General features: G+C 37.0%; 1 protein-coding gene across 1 annotated transcript in view; it reads right to left on the bottom strand.

Annotated features, from left to right (window-relative positions):
• The window catches only part of Sgcz (sarcoglycan zeta), a 1,088,618-nt gene that overhangs the window by 12,492 nt on the left and 1,056,573 nt on the right, over positions 1–19,553 (bottom strand). The window contains exons 5-6 of the mRNA XM_021169917.3: positions 19,087–19,209; positions 3,797–3,869 (exon numbers count right to left, since the gene is read on the bottom strand). Of these exons, the coding sequence (XP_021025576.1) occupies positions 3,797–3,869; positions 19,087–19,209 (196 nt within the window). The remainder of the gene's footprint in view (positions 1–3,796; positions 3,870–19,086; positions 19,210–19,553) is intronic.

The following is a 19,553-nucleotide window of genomic DNA, read 5'->3' as shown; positions in this document are numbered from 1 at the left end:
CCAATGTTCTGCTTCCCCAAGATGCCATGCCCAGTGGCAGGACAGACATGGACCCACACATCTATTTTCTGTTTTCTTTTGACTATATTTCTGCTTATTCAATGACAAAAGCTAAATAATGACTTTTATGAAATAAAATGTATGTGTGTTTATGTGAGTATGGCTAATTTATGTGTTGTGCCTGCATGTATGTGTGAATTCACATATACGTATTTGTGCACACATGTGTGGAGGCCAGAGAAGAACACTGAGTTCTTATCATGTATTGCTCTATCACTTATTGAGCTATTCCACTGAGACAGACCCTCTTGCTGAACCTATAACTAGGCTGGTGGCAAGAAAGTCGCAGGATCTTCCTGTCTCTCCACTCCTCCTCTCCCACAGCACTGGGGAATACAAACATGTGCTAAGCTATGAGTAGCTCCTTTACAAATGTTGTTTTCTGCACTCACATCCTATTGTGAGCTTATCAAGTACTTTTCCTGAACCATCAAGAAATTCTGTCTCCTAAATAGTTATCTAACAGCAGTGATTTTAATGTGCATTTTCTTTGTGTTATTATTTTTTTATGGAACCACTGTAGCAGATACATTTTGGAGTATAATATCCCTATGAGGAATTAAGTAATCCATCTCACTTCATCAAATGTTAATTTATTTGTTGAGTTAAGAATGTCTGTTGCATGAGAATTCTCAACTGAGGAATCATGAACGGCTGAGAAGCACCTAAAGAAATGTTCAACATCCTTAGTCATCAGGGAAATGAAAATCAAAACAACCCTGAGATTCCACCTCACACCAGTCAGGATAGCTAAGATCAAAAATTCAGGTGACAGCAGATGCTGGTGAGGATGTGGAGAAAGAGTAGACTCCTCCATTGCTGGTGGGATTGTAAGTTGGTACAACCACTCTGGAAATCAGTCTGGCCATTATTCAGACCCAGCCAGCTATACCACTTCTGGACATATACCCAAAAATGCTCCAACATATAACAAGGACATATGTACCACTATGTTCATAGCAGCCTTATAATAGCCCGAAGCTGAAAACAACCCATATGTTCCTTAACAGAGGAATGGATACAGAAAATGTGGTACATTTACACAATGGAGTACTACTCAGCTATTAAAAATCAATGACTTCATGAAATTTGCAAGCAGATGGATGGAACTAGAAAATATCATCCTGAGTGAGGTAACCCAGTCACAAGAGGACACACATGGTATGCACACACTGATAAGTGGATATTAGCAACAACAACAAGAAAAAACTCAGAATAGCCATGATACAACTCATAGAACACATGAAACCCAAAGTATGGCTACTATAGTCCTACCCAGAAAGGGTAAAAAATAATCTCGGGAGAGAGAGGGAAAGATGGATCTGGGAGGGAGAGAGAAGGGGGATATGAAAGGGCATTCAAAAACAGGAGGGGGTTCTCCCCTAAGAAGTACAGAGGGCCAGAAATTTGAAAGGTGTGTAGTAGTGGGAGGAGGGGGAACTGCGGGGTAGACACTAGAAAGTTCTGGATTCCAGTGACCCAAGAGGTTCCCAGTACCCAACAAGGGGGACATTAACTGAAATACACAGAAAGGGGAGATACAACCTGTAGAGACCATATCCAGTGTATAGGCAATGCCCTTGGTTGACAGATGGCGCCACACAGCCACCTCAAAAAAAAAAAAAATCCAGAATTCTTCACTTCAAAAGGAAATGCAGGGACAAGAGTGGAGCAAAGTCTGAAGGAAACACTATCCAGAGACTACCCCACCTAGGGATCCATCCCACCTGCAGACTCCAAACCCAGACACTATTGCTGATGCCAAGAAGTACTTGAAATTCTTGAGCAAATGGATGTATCTGGAGAATATCATCCTGAGTGAGGTAACCCAATCACAAGAGAAGTCACTTGATATGCAATCACTGATAAGTGGATATTAGCCCAGAAACTTAGAATACTCAAGATACAATTTGCAAAACACAAGAAAATCAAGAAGAACGATGACCAACGTGTGGATACTTCAGTCCTCCTTAGAATATGGAAAAATACCCATGGAAGGAGTTACAGAGACAAAGTTTGGAGCTGAGATGGAAGGATGGGCCATCCAGAGACTGCCCCACCCGGGGATCCATCCCATAATCAGCCACCAAACTCATACACTATTGCATATGCCAGCAAGATTTTGCTAAAAGGACCCTGATATAGCTGTCTCGTGTGAGGCTATGCCAGTGCCTGGCAAATACAGAAGTGGATGCTCACAGTCATCTATTGGATGAAACACAGGGCCCCCAATGGAGGAACTAGAGAAAGTACCCAAGGAGCTGAAGCTGTCTGCAACCCTATAGGTGGAACAACAATATGAACTAACCAGTATCCCCCAGAGCTCGTGTGTCTAGCTGCATATGTAGCAAGAAGATGGCCTAGTCAGTCATCATTGGGAAGGGAGGCCCCTAGGTCTTGCCAACTTTATATGCCCCAATACAGGGAAGCACCAGGGCCAACAAGTGGGATTAGGTGGAGAGGGGAGCAGGGCCGGGGGAGGGGGTATAGGGAACTTTGGGGATAGCATTAGAAATGTAAATAAAGAAAATATAAAAAAAAAAGGTGCTTGCTGACATGAGCCTGGTACAGCTGCTGACAGGAGCCTGGTACAGCTGTCCCCTGAAAGGTTCTGCTAGAGTCTGACCCATACAGATGCGGATGCTTGCAGCCAAATATTTGACTGAGCTCTGGGACCTCAGTGGAGGAGTTAGGGCAAGGACTGAAGGAGCTGAAGGGGTTTGCAACTCGACAAAAAGAACAACAATATTAACCAACTGTACTCTCCAAAGCTCTCAGGGACTAAACCACCAACCTAAGAATATACATGGGGGCCCCCATGGCTCCAGCTGGATATGTAGCAGAGGATTTCCATTATCACTAGGAGGGGGCTCTTGGTCCTGTGGAGGCTTGATGACCCAGAGTATGGGAATGCTATGGTGCTGAAGGCAGGAGTGGATGGGTGGATGGGAGAGTACCCTCTTAGAGGCAGGGGGAAATGCATAGTGGTATTGTGGAGGGGAAATTGGCAAGGGAGATAACATTTGAAATGTAAATAAATAAAATAACCAAGAAAAAGAAAAGAAAAAAAAAGAATGTCTGTTTGTCTGTTGTAGTAACTATGAATACTTTCTCTTAATATTTTTAAATAAAAGTTGTCATGATTTTCTTGAGAGATATCTCTGTTATGTTGGTACCTCACAATGTTTTGTGTATGGATAGACTTTGCATGGTATCAAGGCTCTTAGGCACAGTATAATAATGGGGATTTTAGACTGTGGTACCATAGCAGGACAAAGCATGTCTGTATGTTGATTACAGTGTCTATTTGTCTCTTCAGTCTCCTCCTTCATATCCCTGATCCTTTCATATTTTCTCTTGGTCTTCCTTTCTCTAGTCCCCTCATGGTTGTTTATCTATATCCTGTTATCCTATATCCTATTAGACTGACCTAAGTCTAATCTTCCATAGTGCCTAAGTTATACAGTAGTCCTCTAAACTTCTCTGAAAGCTGTCTCTTTTCATTTTTAAAACTCTTTATCCTTAGTCCATATATTTTTGAGTTCATGCCATATATGTTTAGGAACGCTGACAAGTTAGAATAGCTCAATATCTTGAATCAAGTATCTGACTAATATAAGATTATGGCATAGTAATATTTTTGTCCAAGTTCCTAGCACAAGCACCATTTAACTTATTCATACGTCAAAGGCTGTAAATTATGAGAACGACGGCCTGGTATAGAAGAAGTGCTCACCTGAGGTCTTGAGATGGCTCTGCTCTGATGTGAGGTGTTTCCACAGAGTGTCCAAATACTGCTCCTTCAGTTCCTGCGGGCAGCATGAATACAGCTGTCAGTGTAAGCAAGTCTGTACACACACAGTATCTTTCATTCAAATATGTGTATCAAATATTTTCCCCTCAGCTGAAAACAGTAGCAGATTAATTAAAAATTTAACATTCGACAAGGAGTGCAAGACAGAGACGAGCCAAGGAAGAAAGATCTGAATATCCTATACTTTTAAGATTAAATTATGACTGCTTTAGATAAAAGGAATTCACCTTCTGCTCTGATCAAAGAACAAAGACCCATCCCTTTCATTGCTTTACTTCACAGCTAAGTGGATTTAAGCAAAAGGATAGGTTGAAACACTCAGGTCAGGCATCGCATATCTCAGAGGGCATGATGAAACTGCCGACGGTGAGCTCAGGGCAACACAGTGCTAGACGTTTACAGAAAGGTTTCCAACAGGAGTTAGCCACTTTCTATCAGAGAGCTTTTCAGAGGTCGCCCGAAAGCAAAGAACTCCACAATACTTTGACTTTTGTGGAGTTAAGGCACTATCTAAAACTGAGAGCCACTTTAATTCATTTCATTATAGTTGAGGTCATCTGAGGTCATTGTTGTCTGAAGAGGTCAGGGACTCCAGCTTCTTGTGCAGATGGCCAATTGACACGTGGTCTGAGCACACTTACTGACTCTCCTTGATTTTTCCAGGCACCTAGAGCTTTTCTACAGCTTAAGTGAGAAAAAGAGAGTATGCTTTTCTTTAAAAATGAAGTGAAGTTGTTTTTTTAACAGTGTAATGACAAAAGCAGTTTGTAAAATAAGATTTATTCAAATGTTATACATCTTTTCAGATTAGACATTTTCTTTTGACCTCATCTTTCCTCAATATTTTAACGTAAGAATGTTATGCTTGCTTCATAAATGTCATCAGCACTGTATTAATAATGCAATAGAATTCAAAGCTATACATTGAAATGCAAATAAATATGGCTGTGCATACTGTGGAGGGAAATATAAATCATGTCGATTCTGCAAGCACCAATGGCATTGTTAAGAGGAAACTGAAGCTGAGGTTTACAATATCATAAACTAACATAACTTTATAGGGAAATGGATTAGATCTACTTAATGATCTTTTTCAATAAATACTAAGGTACACTTGGACATAAAGTGTTGCCGGAAGATTATTTTGAAGGACTGAAATATTAATTGCTTCATATTATGTTTGAGAGTCAAAACTCTTGGGGTTTTCCTTGGTAAGCTCTTGCAATACAGATTTTCCTTCATGAAGTAAATGTTACTGGCATCTGCTTGCCTCTGAGCCTTACTGGTTATCCCCCCCCCCATAATAAAAAGATTTGTAGGACAGTGCTTGTAGGTTTTTTTTTTATGATCTCTGTTAATTTAGAACACTCATTTCCTTAAATGATTCGTTCTTTTGATTCTCTAATTCTGCAAATTAAACATTTCTTATTATGTGTCCTGAAAGGTAACATAATGATTTCAGTTGAAGTAGTAATTCTGTGATTTGGATGGGGATGGCATTTGAAAGAATATCCCCAGATAGACATTTACATATCTCAAGGAGAGTGACTGACATTTTAATACAGACTGTAACAACCTGATAGAATAGTTATCCTTGTGCAAAGTTCAAATGCTAATCTCTAGCTCTGTATGATTATGAAAATTTTTCAGACAAGGTGACAGAAATATAATTAGAGAACAGTGACAATATTTATTTTCAAACAGTGGGTTCCTCCCACTGTAACAGCACAGAATCTCTATAGCTGAAATCAAAAGTAGAAAATCACCAACACCCAAGCTTGTCATTGTGGATTAAATCTAAATTAACACAAATTAGAGGTAAAAGGGAGAGACATAGCATCAAACACCATGGAAATCCAGAGAACCAGAAGGACATACTGTAAAAACCTGTATTCCGCCAAATTAAAAAAATGTAAACATAATAGCTAATTTTCTTGGTATATACCTCCCACCAAAGTTAAATCAAAATTAGATGAGCAACTTAAACAAACCTACATATAACTCCTAAGGAAGTAGAAGCAATAATTAAAAGTCCACTAACCAAAAATGAAAAAATAAAAAATGAAGCTCAGGTATAAATGATTTTAGTGCAGAATACTATCAGGCTTACAAAGAAGAATTGATACCAGTATTTCTCAAGTTATTTCACAAATTGAAGTAGAAGTGAGATTTCTTTTTTTTTTGATTTTTAATATTTTTATTACATATTTTCCTCAATTACATTTCCAATGCTATCCCAAAAGTCCCCCATAGCGCCCCCCACTTCCCTACCCACCCATTCCCATTCTTTTGGCCCTGGCATTCCCCTATATTGGGGCATATAAAGTTTGCAAGTCCAATGGGCCTCTCTTTCCATTGATGGCCGACTAGGCCATCTTTCGATACATATGCAGCTAGAGACAAGAGCTCTGGGGTTCTGGTTAGTACATCATGTTGTTCCAACAATAGGGTTGCAGATCCCTTTAGCTCCTTGGGTACTTTCTCTAGCTTCTCCATTGGGAGCCCTGTGATACATCCAATAGCTGACTGTGAACATCCACTCCTGTGTTTGCTAGGCCCCGGCATCGTCTCACAAGAGACAGCTATATTTGGGTCCTTTCAGCAAAATCTTGCTAGTGTATGCAATGGTGTCAGCGTTTAGAAGCTGATTATGGGATGGATCCCTGGATACGGCAGTCTCTAAATGGTCCATCCTTTCATCACAGCTACGAACTTTGTCTCTGTAACTCCTTCCCTGGGTGTTTTGTTCCCAATTCTAAGAAGGTGCACAGTGTCCACACTTTGGTCTTCATTCTTCTTGAGTTTCATGCGTTTAGCAAATTATATCTTATATCTTGGGTATTCTAAGTTTCTGGGCTAATATCCACTTATCAGTGAATACATATCATGTGAGTTCTTTTGGGATTGGGTTACCTCATTCAGGATGATGCCCTCCAGGTCCATCCATTTGCCTAGGAATTCCAAAAATTCATTCTTTTTAATAGCTAAGTAGTACTCCATTGTGTAAATGTACCATAATTTCTGTATCCATTCCTCTGTTGAGGGACATCTGGGTTCTTTCCAGCTTCTGGCTATTATAATAATGCTGCTATGAACATAGTGGAGCATGTGTCCTTCTTACCGGTTGGAACATCTTCTGGATATATGCCCAAGAGTGGTATTGCAGGATCCTCTGGTAGTACTACCTCCAATTTTCTGAGGAACCACCAGACTGATTTCTAGAGTGGTTGTACAAGCTTGCAATCCCACCAACAATGGAGGAGTGTTCCTCTTTCTCCATATCTGTGCCAGCATCTGCTGTCACCCAAGTTTTTGATCTTAGCCATTCTGAGTGGTGTGTGGTGGAATCTCAGGGTTGTTTTGATTTGCAATTCTCTGATGATTAAAGACACAGAATATTTCTTTCAGTTGCTTCTCAGACATTTGATATTCCTTAGGTGAGAATTCTTTGTTTAACTCTGAGCCACATTTTTTAATGGGGTTATTTGATTTTCTGGAGTCCACCTTCTTGAGTTCTTTATGTATATTGGATATTAGTCCCCTATCTATTTTAGGATTGGTAAAGATCCTTTCCCAGTCTGTTGGTGGCCTTTTTGGCTTATTAAGAGTGTCTTTTGCCTTACAGAAGCTTTGAAATTTTATGAGGTCCCATTTGATGAATCTCTACCTTACAGCACAAGAAATTCCTATTCGATTCAGGAATTTTTTCCCCTGTGCCCATATCTTCCAGGCTTTTCCCCACTTTCTCCTCTATAAGTTTCACTGTCTCTGGTTTTATGTGGAGTTCCTTGATCCACTTATATTTAACCTTAGTACAAGGAGATAAGAATGGATCAATTCGAATTCTTCTACATGATAACCGCCAGTTGTGCCAGCACCATTTGTTGAAAATGCTCTCTTTTTTCCACTGGATGGTTTTAGCTCCCTTGTCAAAGATCAAGTGACCATAGGTGTGTGAGTTCATTTCTGGGTCTTCATTTCTATTCCATTGGTCTACTTGTCTGTAGCTATACCGGTACCATGCAGTTTTTATCACAATTGCTCTGTACTAAAGCTTTAAGTCAGGCATGGTGATTCTACCAGAGGTTATTTTATCCTTGAGAAGAGTTTTTGCTATCCTAGGTTTTTTGTTATTCCAGATGAATTTGCAGATTGCACTTTCTAATTTGTTGAAGAATTGAGTTGGAAATTTCATGGGGATTGCATTGAATCTGTAGATTGCTTTTGGCAAGATAGCCATTTTTACTATATTAATCCTGCCAATCCATGAGCATGGGAGATCTTTCCATCTTCTGAGATCTTCTTTGATTTCTTTCCTCAGAGACTTGGAGTTCTTTTTTTTTTTTTTTTTTTTTTTTAGATTTATTTATTTATTATATGTAAGTACACTGTAGCTGTCTTCAGACACTCCAGAAGAGGGCGCCAGATCTCGTTAAGGATGGTTGTGAGCCACCATGTGGTTGCTGGGATTTGAACTCTGGACCTTCGGAAGAGCAGTCGGGTGCTCTTACCCACTGAGCCATCTCACCAGCCCTGGAGTTCTTATCATACAGATCTTTCACTTCCTTAGTTAGAGTCGCACCAAGGTACTTTATATTATTTGTGACTATTGTGAAGGGTGTTGTTTCCCTAATTTCTTTCTTAGCCTGTTTATCCTTTGTGTAGAGAAAGGCCATTGACTTCTTTGAGTTAATTTTATATCCAGCTACTTCACTGAAGCTGTTTATCAGGTTTAGGAGTTCTCTGTTGAAATTTTTAGGGTCACTTATATATACTATTATACCATCTGCAAAAAGTGATATTTTGACTTCTTCCTTTCCAATTTGTATCCCCTAAATCTCCTTTTTTTGTTGTTGAATTGCTCTGGCTAGGACTTCAAGTACTATATTGAATAGGGAGGGAGAAAGTGGGCAGCCTGGTCTAGTTCCTGATTTTAGTTGGATTGCATCCAGCTTCTCACCATTTACTTTGATGTTGGCTACTGGTTTGCTGTAGATAGATTTTATCATGTTTAGGCACGGGCCTTGAATTCCTGATTTTCCAAGACTTTTATCACTAACGGGTGTTGGATTTTGTCAAATGCTTTCTCCGCATCTAATGAAATGATTATGTGGTTTTTCTCTTTGAGTTTGTTTATATAGTGGATTATGTTGATGGATTTCCATATATTAAACCATCCCTGCATCCCTGGAATGAAACCTACTTGGTCAGGATGGATGATTGTTTTAATGTGTTCATGGATTCGGTTAGTGAGAATTTTATTGAGTATTTTTGCATCGATATTCATAAGGCAAATTGGTCTGAAGTTCTCTATGTTTGTTGGGTCTTTATGTAGTTTAGTTATCAGAGTATTGTGGCTTCATAGGATGAATTGGGTAAAGTACCTTCTGTTTCTATTTTGTGAATAGTTTGAAAAGAACTGGAATTAGATCGTCTTTGAAGGTCTGCTAGAACTCTGCACTAAACCCATCTGGTCCTGGGCTTTTTTTGACTGGGAGACTATTAATGACTGCTTCTATTTCTTTAGGGGATATGGGACTGTTTAGATCATTAACTTGATCCTGATTTAACTTTGGTACCTGGTATCTGTCTAGAAATTTTTCCATTTCGTCCAGGTTTTCCAGTTTTGTTGAATATAGCCTTTTGTAGAAGGATCTGATGGTGTTTTGGATTTCTTCAGGATTTGTTGTTTTGTCTCCCTTTTCATTTCTGATTTTGTTAATTAGGATGCTGTCCTTGTGCCCTCTAGTGAGTCTGGCTAAAGGTTTATCTATCTTGTTGATTTTCTCAAAGAACCAGCTCCTGTTTTGGTTGATTCTTTGAATAGTTCTTGTTTCTACTTGTTTGATTTCGCTCCTGAGTTTGATTATTTTTGCTCTCTACTCCTCTTGGGTTAATTTGCTTCCTTTTGTTCTAGAGCTTTTAGATGTGTTGTCAAGCTGCTAGTGTATCCTCTCTCCAGTTTCTTTTTGGAGGCACTCAGGGCTAAGAGTTTTCCTCTTAGAAATGGTTTCATTGTGTCCCTTAAGTTTGGGTATATTGTGGCTTCATTTTCATTAAACTCTAAAAAGTCTTTAATTTCTTTCTTTATTTCTTCCTTGACCAAGGTATCATTGAGGAGAGTATTGTTCAGTTTGCATGTGAATGTTGACTTTCTATTATGTATGTTGTTATTGAAGATCAGCTTTAGTTCATGGTGATCTGATAGGATGCATGGGACAATTTTAATATTTTTGCATCTATTGAGGCCTGTTTTGTGACCAATTATATGGTCAATTTTGGAGAAAGTGCCATGAGGTGCTGAGAAGAATGTTTTATCCTTTTGTTTTAGGATAAAATGTTCTGTAGATATCTGTTAAATCCATTTGTTTCATAACTTCTGTTAGTTTCACTGTGTCCCTGTTTAGTTTCTGTTTCCACGATCTGTCCATTGATGAAAGTGGGGTGTTGAAATCTTCCACTATTATTGTGTGAGGTGCAATGTGTGCTTTGAGCTTTACTAAAGTGTCTTTAATGAATGTGGCTGCCCTTGCATTTGGAGCATAGATATTCAGAATTGAGAGTTTCTCTTGGAGGATTTTACATTTGATGAGTATGAAGGAGCATGGAACTTTTATACATGGCTCTGGAGTTTGAAGTCAGGTGTACCACACAACACAATAATCATAATCTGTGCTTTTACGTTACTAGAGTAATCTAAAATGTTTCACATGGACTGGTTAAACATAAAACAGAAACACACACTCACATACACACATACTCACACACACACACACAACACAAAGAAGTGACCATTCATTCCTAGGAATTATAAGTTATGAGAATTTTTGCATGAGAAACTTATAGTAGCTCACTTGGCCGGTAGATCTTTTTGAGGGTTCTGTCAATATTTCCCCATATAATAAGAAATCAGGAAGTCTAGTAATTTGGGGATACCTTATAACAAATTCAGACAAAGCTACATATGGAAAATCATTTAAAGGCTTATGTTCATAAAATGTTATGCTTGAAAACAGTAATAAATTTGGAAAGTACAGAGCTAATTCTTTAAGAAATATCAAAGCAATATAAATTTGCCTTAACAGTAGAATATCAGTTAATATATCATTAATTTATCAATGAAAAATGTGGCATATCATATCTAAAGGTATAAATAAGTCACTTAAAACATTAATATTTGCTACCTTTTGAATACTGAATAAGCTCTAAAATCTCACATAATAAAAGCTTAGTCTCCCAGGTGGCATTATTGGGAAGTTTGCAACTTTTAGTTCATGGAAACAAATACAGTGTTGTAGGTAATGAATTATGTATCCAACGGGACTGTGGAGTTATGTTCCCTTCCTATTCTGGTGCAGAATTGAACAATGTTTCTGCTTTTTCTCTACCCTTAACGTGATATTGATAATGAAAGTTCGAAGCAATGAGTGTACATAATATCAAAATAAACCATTCATCTCTATCTGTATATTAAGCCATTATTCATGCCATTATACACTCATTATATTGCCAGGACCTTATCATTTTCCATAATTAATCTCACCAATAATCAGCATCATTCAGGTAGATTGGAATAAGATAATAAACTTCCTTTACCCAAGAGAATCATCAACAACAAAATGTACAGTGTATTCTAACTTACTCATGCCATACTAAGATATTTTACTTAAAGGTACTGTTATTTCAGCTAACCACATTGTATAAAATAAGATATGATTTTGTCTTTTGGTTAAAATCACCACTTCACCTCAACTCTGTGCAGTGCTGCCCTTTTCTTATGTACATTGTTTTTAGGGAAAGGAAACTGAAAATATGTAAAAAGCATACTTATTTTGGATTTGTATGGTGAAAATGTAAACATCTCTATATTGATACTTGGAAAAAAATGAAGAGTTGATAATTGGTGCTATTATGAAAGATATTTTAATGAACCTTTATGTCTTAAATAGTTTTTTAAAAAATCAGTTAATTTGCCCTTCTGATAAGTTCCCCTAACACTTTAAACTGGTCACTTTCCAAACTCACTATTCTTCAAGATGAACTTTAAGAATCACTGTGTTTGTAAAACCACAAATGACCGTATCACAAACCTTCCATGCAGAACACACTCACAGTGGTAATTTCCCAACACAGAATGGACACAAATTTTTTGTGTGTACAGTTTTAGTTGGGTTTGGAATACTTATTATTTTTGTTGTTGTTGTTGTTTCCTTGATGAGTATTATTGTTGTTGTTTTGCTTTGTGTGTTTGTTTGAGAGAGAGAGAGAGAGAGAAGGAGACAGAAAATAAGAGACAAAAAGAGTACACGATGTAGGATGGATAGAGAGGTGGGAATGATCTGTGAGGAGTTAGGTGAGGGAGACATTATAATAAAATATATTGCATGAAAAATATTAATTACAAAAGTAAAGAAGAACACAATAATGGCACAAATGCCAGAAAGCATAAAGGAGGCTTCGAGAAGCTGGAAAGGAAAATGGGTGATTCTTTGAGAATGCTAACACCAACACTTGCTTAGAAGATACTGAAAATCATTTCAAACTTCTAGCCTCTGGAATTAGAAATGAAAAGCAGTCACTTAAATAAAAAGAAAGAAAATTAAAAGTAGCAACAGGGAACTAAGTAACTTTAAAATGTACAAGCAACTCTCTTCTCTTCATATTCTTTTCTTTTTCTCTCTTCCTCCATGTCTCCCTTCGACTTCCACATTTTATACAATATGAAAAACTGTACTGGTTATCAGAGACATACACATGATGCAGCTAGAATTTCCAATTTACACAAACACACACACACACACACACAAATATTCATGCAGTTGTGTTTAGGTGGAGTTAAGAGGTACATGTAATTTTACATGCCAGAGTGAGTTTCATTCCAGGACAATGGTCAGCGTGATTGTGAGGGTTCAGCTGATAAAATGCTAACATGACATCTCCTCAATATGCAACAGACCTTAAAAGCTACCAACTAAATGTTATCTCTCTGTTCTCATTTGTTAGATATTGCCAAGACTTCAATTTACATAAACACATCAGGATGCAGAAGTTATTTTCAGGGTGTTCTGTGGCTCAGATGAAGAGTCCAATAAATAGTACTTCTAACTTTTCCAAGATTAGCAAATAAATCTGGCCAGTCAATTAATCAGATCCTATAGGTCTCAATCTTGTAGAAATGCTTATTCAAAGTCTGCAAGTGTTGTATAAACAGGTGATTACTGACACAGATAAAGTGAACTAGTAATGAGAGTGGACTATTTGCAAGAAGACACTGATCATATTCCCCTCTGTCTGCCACTGAGCACTGTATTCATTTCCTGAGAGAAGCTTATCCTGAGACACAGTGTGCCAAGGAACGCTAATAAAAATGCTCTCAGTACTGCAGAATGAATGATCCTCTGCAAATGTCTGTTCTCGTCACTGGTAAAATTTATGATATGATTGGCAGTGAGTTGATTAATTTAATGGTTATAATGTTCTAACTTTTAAATAATTTATTATAAAATGTATGTGGAAGTTCAAAACTTTTCCTTCTTTTAATATTGTTATGTACTTCAGTATCTTGAAATCCTAACAAACTTCTTTTCTTACATTGAATTCAATATATTTCTTATAAAAAGTCCAGAATCTTTATATATAGTTATACAGTTTAGAGGAGAAAAAGGAGACCTCTAGAAGAGCAGTCAGTGAGCCATCTCTCTAACCTCTTTTAATAAGTCTTTAAAAGTATAATTTACTCTTTTTCAGTAATATTATAATCAAGAGTCATGGATTTTCAAATTATCTAGAAGCCCTTTCAGCACCAGTGAGCATCAAAATTTAATTAGTATGTTAGACTTAAATCTACAGCTTGTACCTTTTTCTATTTTAAAAAAAGAAGTATTGTTAAACACTTACGGTTACTAAAATTTGTTTCTTCACAATTGCCAACATTGATTGTAGTGTCTGATTGACACAACTATTAATATCAGTTTTGGATAAGAGTTGTTACTCCATAGTAACTCAACAATTAAATTTATCTACAGTATAAATACCTGTAGATTTCTTATGTGCTATGAAATGTTAATAATTTTTAAGGTATTGCTTTACGCTGAAATTTTTCACTGGCATATAAACATGAAGATATTCAATTTATGTGATATTATTGATATTTTGATAAAATGAAGCATTATCTAGCTTTTGAACAAGGGTAAACTTATCTTTGAAAGATCATTTCTTTAGGGAGGCATATTTTCCTTGAGGCTTTTTTAAAAGTATGCATACATAATGGATTTTTGGTCATCTTATAAAGCAATAACAATATCAGTTTTACTTCTAAAGAATTATTTTCTATTGTACATAAATGGGTGTGCAATAGCTATGCTATGACTCAAAGAAAAGTCCTTATTTAAGCACCATCCAAAGGCTGGTATTGTTAGTAAGTAATAGTTTTAAAAAGTACATTCGCTTTTGTCATGCTATGTAGGAGAAAAATAAACTATACATTGTTTAAGCTATTGTTTGGCATTATAAATAATATTACTTTTAAAAAACCAATATGTACTTTTTCTTTGACAATTTTATACGTGTGTGCAATATATCCACTCCACCACACTTATACTACCTGCCTTCTTCTCTTTCCCCTGAACTATCCCCAAAAGAATCTACTGCCCAACGTCATGATCTCCTCTTTTTTTTAATAACCTACTGGGTTTAATTTAAGTTGCGCAGAAATTCACGGGTGTGGGCCTATCCACATGTGCACAGCACCTCCCTGAGCAAAAATGATCCCTCCGACAGTAGCATGGATATAATTTTATAACTTCTCCTCTTCTTTTTGCATCTTCTCAAGGCATCTATAATTAGCTCTGAATATGAAATTACTGATATAAATTTATATTTGCAATTCCTAGATGTTTGTCTACTTTCTACTGCCATTTTCATCTTTTGTCCAATGTATTTTATTTATTCATACAACTATTTAAGGTCAAGACAAATAAGGGTAGTAGCAATATTTAAAATTACAATTATGATAGAAATAGCATGTATCAAATAAAAATTTGACCCAAGGTTTGTCTCAATTTATTTTGATTTGTCTCTTTCCTTTACCCAAATCCTACATGTTGAACATTTAAAAAAAAAATTACTACTTGAAAGAAGAAAACTAGGCCTTGAAAGAATCAATAATTTTCCCAGTGTATTAAGCAGAGTAAGTCTAACTGTTGCTCAACAGCTCAATAAATTCATGCCTTGCATCTTTGTGAATATGGATAGGATGTACTGTATATATAAATCGGACTTTGCATATGTAATTAACATTTTCATTATTGAACTAGGAGGGTTTTTCCTTCTCCTGAAATGCCCAGTTGTTTGACAATGTAGACTAATTAGCAAAATATGGCAAGACCATTTGTGCTGCCTAATTATATGTCAACTTGACACAATCTGGATCGGCATGTGGGTTAAACTGTGATGCATAATCTTGATTGAAGATCAATATAGTAGGATCTAGATCACTGTGGATGATACCACACCTGGGCTAGTGCCTCTAAGAAAGTAAGCTGAGCAAGCCATGGAGATCAGTCCAGTAAGCAGCCTACCTCCATGGCTTCTGCATCTTTTCTTGCCATCAGGTTCCCTGCTTTGAGTTCCTACCACACTTTTATGGATGATGGACTACACGTTTGAAGGTGAAATAAATCTTTCCCTTCAAGTTGTTTATGGTCATGGTGTTCTATCACAACAGTTGAAACCTAAGTTGTCATTATATGAATAATTAAAGGAGGCATTTCCTAGCTAATGGACAAATGTGGAATGAGAAAAAAAAATTCTAGAAAAGAAGTTGGAAACCTACTGGAAAAAAAAAGGTTGAAGACACTGTGCCTGCAGGCAGGATCCTTGGGATGTGTGAGAAACAGTGCGGTCTTTGAAGAATCATGACTATCGTCCTCTTACACACAGAAGGTAGAGGGGAAAAATACTGCAAAAATGCCCAGGTAATGTATGATGCATAAGAAATTGGACAATTGCCGGGCGTGGTGGCGCACGCCTTTAATCCCAGCACTCGGGAGGCAGAGGCAGGCGGATTTCTGAGTTCGAGGCCAGCCTGGTCTACAAAATGAGTTCCAGGACAGCCAGAGCTATACAGAGAAACCCTGTCTCGAAAAACCAAAAAAAAAAAAAAAAAAAAAAAAAAAAAAAAGAAATTGGACAATTTATTTATGCTACAGCAAAATTAATTATATCTCATAGAACAACTTTGGGCATTAAAGGGAATTTTTTTGACAGCACTACCTAGAGAATATATATTTATTATCAAATTCAAATACAATTAAAGTGAGTTGCCTTTCATTATGAAAGTCTACATACTTCACATAAGTCAGTTGTATTTTCAATATTTGCTTTAACAGACCTTGGGTGGATACTATGGAATTGTCTGGCAGCAAAGACCTCTGATAAGACAGCTCATTTGTGACAATGGCTGTGAATTGCATACTTACTTCAAAACTGTTAGTCATTTTGCATTTAGAAATTTAGAACGGGCGTGGAACAGTATTGTGTAATGTCTCTGAAGTTCCCCTCACTTGGAAGGTTAAGGAACAACTAGAAAACAGAGTGGTGATTATTTCGAGTGTATAAACCTGAGAAAAGTGTCCCTAGAGGAAATTAAGTGACCATACATCACATTTCTTATCAAGCAACACAGCCAGTTCTCTTATACCTTCTCAGACAAACTGCTTCTTCCTGGTGTCTGAGTGTTACCACGTGCTCAGATTTGGACAGCTCTGAAGAACAAAGGAAAGGCTGATTGTCAAGCTGACCTCATCACAGTGGACTAATGTAATAGACAGGAATGGGAAAACAAAAGCCAGGTAATAAAAACAAACCACAAAATATTGATTCCAGCCCAGCAGCACACTGTTTAATTTAAAAGACAGCTCTTCAGAAAATCCTTTCTTGTGTTGTCAAACAAGCTCTGGAACCTGTCTATCCTTCCAATCATTCCATTAGAAAGACATAGAGGTGAGATGCTCTTGGCTTTCAAAGAAACAGGAGGGCACAAAAGAACATGCAGTTGGATTTTTCTATTTTTATAGGCTGCCACTTTTAATTGCTGCCATTTGGAGACAAAAGAGATACATTCTCCTCATGCACTTCACTACTTCCTGCTTTCTGCTAAGGCAAAAAACAAAACAAAACAAAACAACCAAAAACAAAAACAAACAAACAAAACAGATGTCTGCATCAAACTAATAGTTTTCCTTTAGCTTGAAGACTTTCACCTTCCAAAGTCAGACTGATCATTTACCTTTGCTTTGTTTGCTAGGATGTTAATCTATGTGCACCACAAATAGAAATGCTGATTGTGTTTGATGGATGCAGCTGAAAGTGCTGAATTTGAGTCTGCTGTGTAGAAAGGTTGATATTCTTTATGTGGCTACTGGGTCTCAGAAGATAATTAATTGCCTTAGGTGATATCTTGATCTCATAGTAGGGAATACAAAATAAACAGAGATTCAAAGGATCATTTTTGAACCAAAGTTTAAAACTCTCTTTTGTCCAGGAATGTTAAGAACAGATACCTAATTAGATAACTTTAAGGAAATAACTACCAAGCAAAACTAGTTCATTTAAGAGTAAATTAATTATGATTCTTGAGAAAACAATTATCTATTACAGCAATAGAGCAGCAACATTGGTTATTATGGCTTGAATCTAAAAGTGCACCGTGATAGTTTATCTGTTAAAGGTTGTCCAAGAACTGATCACTTTAAGGGCATTACATTCTCATTAATTGATTAATTGATGCATACATTTGAAAGAAGATGAATTGGGTAAATCTGGAGCCTGGATAGCATTAGGTCAGTCATCATGGAAATTACTTTGTGGGATATCCTTTCATCCTTACAATCTTTTCCTCTTCATGAGTTTGTTTCCAACCTCCACAGAGCAGCACTTTTACAGAAGACCCTCTCTGCTGTGAGGCTAAGCATGACCTCTGCTCTTAAAGTACAGAGCTATCCAAACATTGACTGCCAAACTGCTAAAACAATGGGCCAGATTCTTTATATCTATCAAATGGTTGCCCATTATTTTGCTTGTTTGTTTTGTCGTCATGAATTTTATTGTCACATGGAACACTGAAACAGTTATGTCCAGGTAAGAGTGTGACCTGTAATACATACCCACCTGCACTCTAAGTAGCCTAGATATAAATATCCTAAAATCTTTAGCACCGTGAAAGTGATTTTGTTTCAGATATATAAACATAGCCATTGTTCACATCATCCACTTCTGTCTGAGTCCACTGAGAAAATGACATTAGTCATAAAGTGAAAGAACATGAGGAAAGAATTCATCTTAATTTTAATTCCTTTGGATATTGCTTAAATAGAAAATTTTCATGCCACTAATTTACAGTTCACACAGATCTTTTGTCACATGTGCTTTGAAGTCTTGTCAGGATAGTTACCTAATTTATATGGAGCACCCTGGAGCCAGGGTCTCTTTGTAGTGTTATTTGTCAGAAGATTGTCAGAAGACTAGGATACTGCTTTAAAGTATCAGTGAGGATACCAGTCAATCCCTTGCCTTCATATTGTATTCTGTGCTCTGCCCAATTTTCTCTCCTATGCACATGAAACTATAAACTACATTTGTCTTTTGTCTTTGATATTTTCATTTTTAGAAGTGTCAGGAGCAAGAACAAAGCTGTTCTGCAGTTAGTAAATGGTATCCTGGGAAAGAAGTAAGGAAGGATTTAGCTTGAGTTTTTAGCTATCCATGTCTGGTTTTCTGTATATCCCTAACTCACAGAAATATATATATATAAAGTGTTGATATACAAAAGGGCAAAGGGCTATATAAATGTAGAAGGTTCACATAGGAGAAAGCCATTCACAAGAAGCATTTTCTCTGGAAAACAGAAGAATAAATGATGGTTCCTCTAATTTTGATATGTCACCTTTAATCATATATTCTCATACCACCTAGCCCATTGTTTATTTTAGATGAGTGACACAGCTTTACATTTTGAACAGTAAAAGGTTTTCTAGACTCTGCTCTTTAACCACAACTATTAACTTTATTTGAAGACTATTTGGATACTAAATATAGATACGGTAGATTCAATTTTCAGGAAAGTCTTCAAATGTCTTGGAAAGAATCTTTTCTGCGAGTGTGTATGCTTTTATTAGCTTCAAAAAATAATTCAAAGATATTCATCACAGTACCTGTAACCTTTAGCTTCTCAGCCCCAATAGTGATCTCATCTTCATCTGCAGAAAACAGCACCCTGCCATCTTCACTTGCTCTCACTTCAAATCTTTTGCACTGTGCCTCAACAGCCTCAGCTCCTGCAGTCAGAGGGAAGGTTTGAAAATGAAGTTGGTATGTAGCACACCATTAGCATACACTATTTCTCATAAAGAAAAAAGAGATACACAAATTGGTCATGTTGTTCATCTCTGTTGTATGTTTTATATCTCAATTAACATTTTTAGAGTTGCTACCTTTTCCAACACCCTCTGATTTCAGTGATTATTTTCAGACTAGATTAACTAATCATGCGTAATAGTTCTATATTCTAAGGCTGTTCTAATATTGTCTGTGTGCTCAGCCAGATCAAAACATTTGACATCTCAACAAGTGAGGCAATACCTGTTTTGATGTTTGGATGTCATTCCCTCCACTGGCACAT

The sequence above is a fragment of the Mus caroli genome, unplaced genomic scaffold (assembly GCF_978045245.1).
Source record: "Mus caroli unplaced genomic scaffold, Mus_caroli_1 scaffold_10, whole genome shotgun sequence".
In the NCBI taxonomy this organism is placed as follows: domain Eukaryota; kingdom Metazoa; phylum Chordata; class Mammalia; order Rodentia; family Muridae; genus Mus; species Mus caroli.
The sequence above is the reverse complement of the archived record's forward strand: the minus strand, read 5'-3'. Positions and strand labels throughout refer to the sequence as shown.